At 69.1% G+C, this 2,939-nt stretch overlaps 1 protein-coding gene across 2 annotated transcripts in view; it reads left to right on the top strand.

Annotated features, from left to right (window-relative positions):
- The window catches only part of OLFML3 (olfactomedin like 3), a 7,443-nt gene extending 4,784 nt beyond the window's left edge, over positions 1 to 2,659 (top strand). For both annotated transcript variants that reach the window (XM_026077345.1, XM_026077344.1), the window contains 3 exons: positions 330 to 517; positions 1,248 to 1,533; positions 1,868 to 2,659. In XM_026077345.1, the coding sequence (XP_025933130.1) occupies positions 330 to 517; positions 1,248 to 1,533; positions 1,868 to 2,652 (1,259 nt within the window). In that variant the 3' untranslated portion in view covers positions 2,653 to 2,659. The remainder of the gene's footprint in view (positions 1 to 329; positions 518 to 1,247; positions 1,534 to 1,867) is intronic.
- The last annotated feature ends 280 nt before the right edge of the window (positions 2,660 to 2,939 follow it).

Raw genomic sequence — 2,939 nt, 5'->3', positions numbered from 1 at the left:
GCTAGGTGGCACACGCGCCCCGCGAGCTGCGCCGGCCGCAGGCAGCGCTGCGCCCGCCGGGCGTCCCCATGCCGTGAAAGGGGCCGAGCCCCGGGGAACCGGGGCCTTGCTCTGACCTGGGGCTGGTGCGCGCCAGGCACCGGCAGCGCCGTGCCCTGCGCCCCTCGCCCTGCCCGAGTGCCCCGGACGTGCCAGCGCCCTCGCCATGCGCGCTGTGCTGCCGGGCTCGTTGCCGGCGCGCCGAAGGCGAAGGGGTTAAGGCGCCCGCGCTGGCCGCCTGGGGAAGCAGCAGCCTCTCCTCCTCTCTCTCCCCATCTGGATTCAATAAGGGCTGCGAGAGGCCGGAGCATTCCTGAGCGCTGAGGTGGAGCGCTGCACCCGGCCCGCGCTCGGCTCCCACCCGACGGCCATGGGGCCCTGGCGCTGCCTGCTGCTCCTGGCGCTCCTGCCCGCGGCCCTGCGCGCCCAGCAGCAGCAGTTCATGGAGTACATGGAGCGGCGCCTTGCGCTCCTGGAGGTAGGTGCCGGGCACCGGCCGCTGCTGCGCCCCGCCGCTGCGCCCCACCGCGGCCTCGCCGGCGGCAGCAGGGCCGGGACCGGGCCTGGGGCGGGGAGGGAGCCGAGCGCCCCGGGGCAGGGAGCTGAGCGCGGCAGGGCAGGCATGGGGCGACCAGGGCCCCGCGCAGCCCAGCGGGAGCGGGAGCGTCGTGGGGGCAGCGTTGTGGGTGAGGGTGCAGCGTCGTGGGTGCGGGAACATTGCAAGCGTGGGTGCATTGTGGGTGCAGGAGCATTGCATGCACGGGAACATCACAAGCATGGGATCACTGCGGGTGCAGGAGCATTGCAGGTGTGTGGGCATCACAGGCATGGGTGCATCGCAGGCATGAGAACATTGCAAGCGTGGGTTCATAGCGTGTGCAGAAGCATGGCGGGAGCATCGCAGGCACGGGAACATCATGAGCATGGGAGCATTGCGGGTGCAGGAGCTTTGCGGGTGCATCGCAGGCGTGGGAACATGGCAAGCACGGGTGCATCATGGGCACAGGAGCATCACGGGCATGGGAGCATTGCGGGTGCAGGAGCGCAGCAGGACTGGGCCCAGGTATATGCGCAGACGCCGGTGAGACCCAGGTGCCTGCGGCAGGATGGGGCCCAGGGGCACCACGTGGCCCCAGGCATTCCCACATACGTGGCGGCAGCTGGGTCTGCGCCACACGGGGACCCTCAGTGTCCCCTGGCCACCCCAGGAGCGGATCTCACAGTGGCACGACCAGAGCAGCCGCTACTCCACGGAGCTGCGGGACTTCAAGAACCAGGTGCTGGGGATGCTGGAGACAGCGGAGAAGGAGCGGGAGGCGCTGCGGGCGGAGGTGGAGAGCGCGGCGGTGCGCGTGGACCGCCTGGAGCGCGAGGTGGACTACCTGGAGACGCAGAACCCCGCGCCACCCTGCGTGGAGGTGGACGAGACCCTGATGGAGAAGCAGGTGGCCACGGCCAAGCAGCGGAAGAACGAGAAGTACACCAAGCTGACAGGTGAGGGGCCGCTGCGCACCGGGCATGGGGGGCCGGGGCTGAGGGCTCCCTGGCCACACGCTTGGCGTTAACTCCCAGGCAGGGGCATTTTTTGGGTGTCTCCGGTCCAAATCCCACGTTCTCGCAACTGCCAGTGCCGGGACACTGCATTCGAGCCCCCGGGTGGCTTCCCCTGCCCCTCGCCCACATGCACAGCGTGGCTTCTCCAGGCCGCTGGGGACGGCACCGCCACCTCCATCGCGAGTTTGCAAGGCCTGCGGGTGGGGGGAGCGCTGGGGTCCAGCGTGTGTCGCAGGGCGGTGGCCCCGTGCTCACGGCTGCCCGGCTCACGCAGACTGCAGCGACACCATCGCCAGCGTCCGGGCCATGAAGATCCTGAAGCGCTTCGGCAGCACCTCGGGGCTCTGGAGCAAGGACGCGGCGGGCACCTCGGAGAAGATCTACGTCTTCGATGGCACCGCCAATGACACCGTGTACGTCTTCCCCCGCATGCGGGAGTTCACCCTCTTCTCAGCCACCCGCAAGGCCGCCCGCATCAAGCTGCCCTACCCCTGGGTGGGCACCGGGCACCTCATCTATGACGGGCACCTCTACTACATCCGCCAGCAGGGCCCCTTCCAGGTGATCAAGTTCAACCTGGCCAACAAGACGGTGGTGGACAGCTCGGTGTTCCCAGCCGAGGAGCAGATCCCCGTCTTTGGGCTCTCCTCCTTCACCTACATCGAGGTGGCCGCGGACGAGGAGGGGCTCTGGGCCATCTACGCCACCAAGGAGAACGAGAAGAACATCTGCCTAGCCAAGCTGGACCCCGCCTCGCTGGACATCGAGCAGATGTGGGACACGCCGTGCCCGCGGGAGAATGCCGAGGGCGCCTTCGTGGTGTGCGGGACGCTGCACGTGGTCTACAACACCCAGCTGCCCAGCCGCTCCCGCGTCCAGTGCATCTTTGACGTCAGCGGCACCCTGGCCACCGAGGACGCCTCCCTGGTCTACTTCCCCAAGCGCTATGGCTCCCACTCCAGCATGAAGTACAACCCCCGCGAGAGGCAGATCTACGCCTGGGACGACGGCTACCAGATCATCTACCGCATGGAGATGAAGAAGAAGCTGGAGGTCTGAGCGGGGCCGCAGCGGGCATCCCCGGCACCGCGGGACGTCCTGGCATGGGGTGGCATCTCGCCCCTGGCCCCGCCACCAGCCCGGCTCCGCCGGCGGAAACGCGGACTGATTACGGAGCCTCGTGCCGGAGCGCGGAGCGGGAACCGCCCGGGGCCAGATGTAATAAAGGATTTCTCCCTGCCGTAGCCTGGTCCCGGTCTCCTGCCCGTGCTCCGGCTGCAGCAGCCCAGCCACCCCGAGACGGGGCCGTGGGGGCCTGGGCTGCCGCAGGATGGGGGGAGGCCGGA

The sequence above is a fragment of the Apteryx rowi genome, unplaced genomic scaffold (genome assembly GCF_003343035.1).
Source record: "Apteryx rowi isolate R43461 unplaced genomic scaffold, aptRow1 scaffold_45, whole genome shotgun sequence".
NCBI lineage: Eukaryota > Metazoa > Chordata > Aves > Apterygiformes > Apterygidae > Apteryx > Apteryx rowi.
The sequence above is the reverse complement of the archived record's forward strand: the minus strand, read 5'-3'. Positions and strand labels throughout refer to the sequence as shown.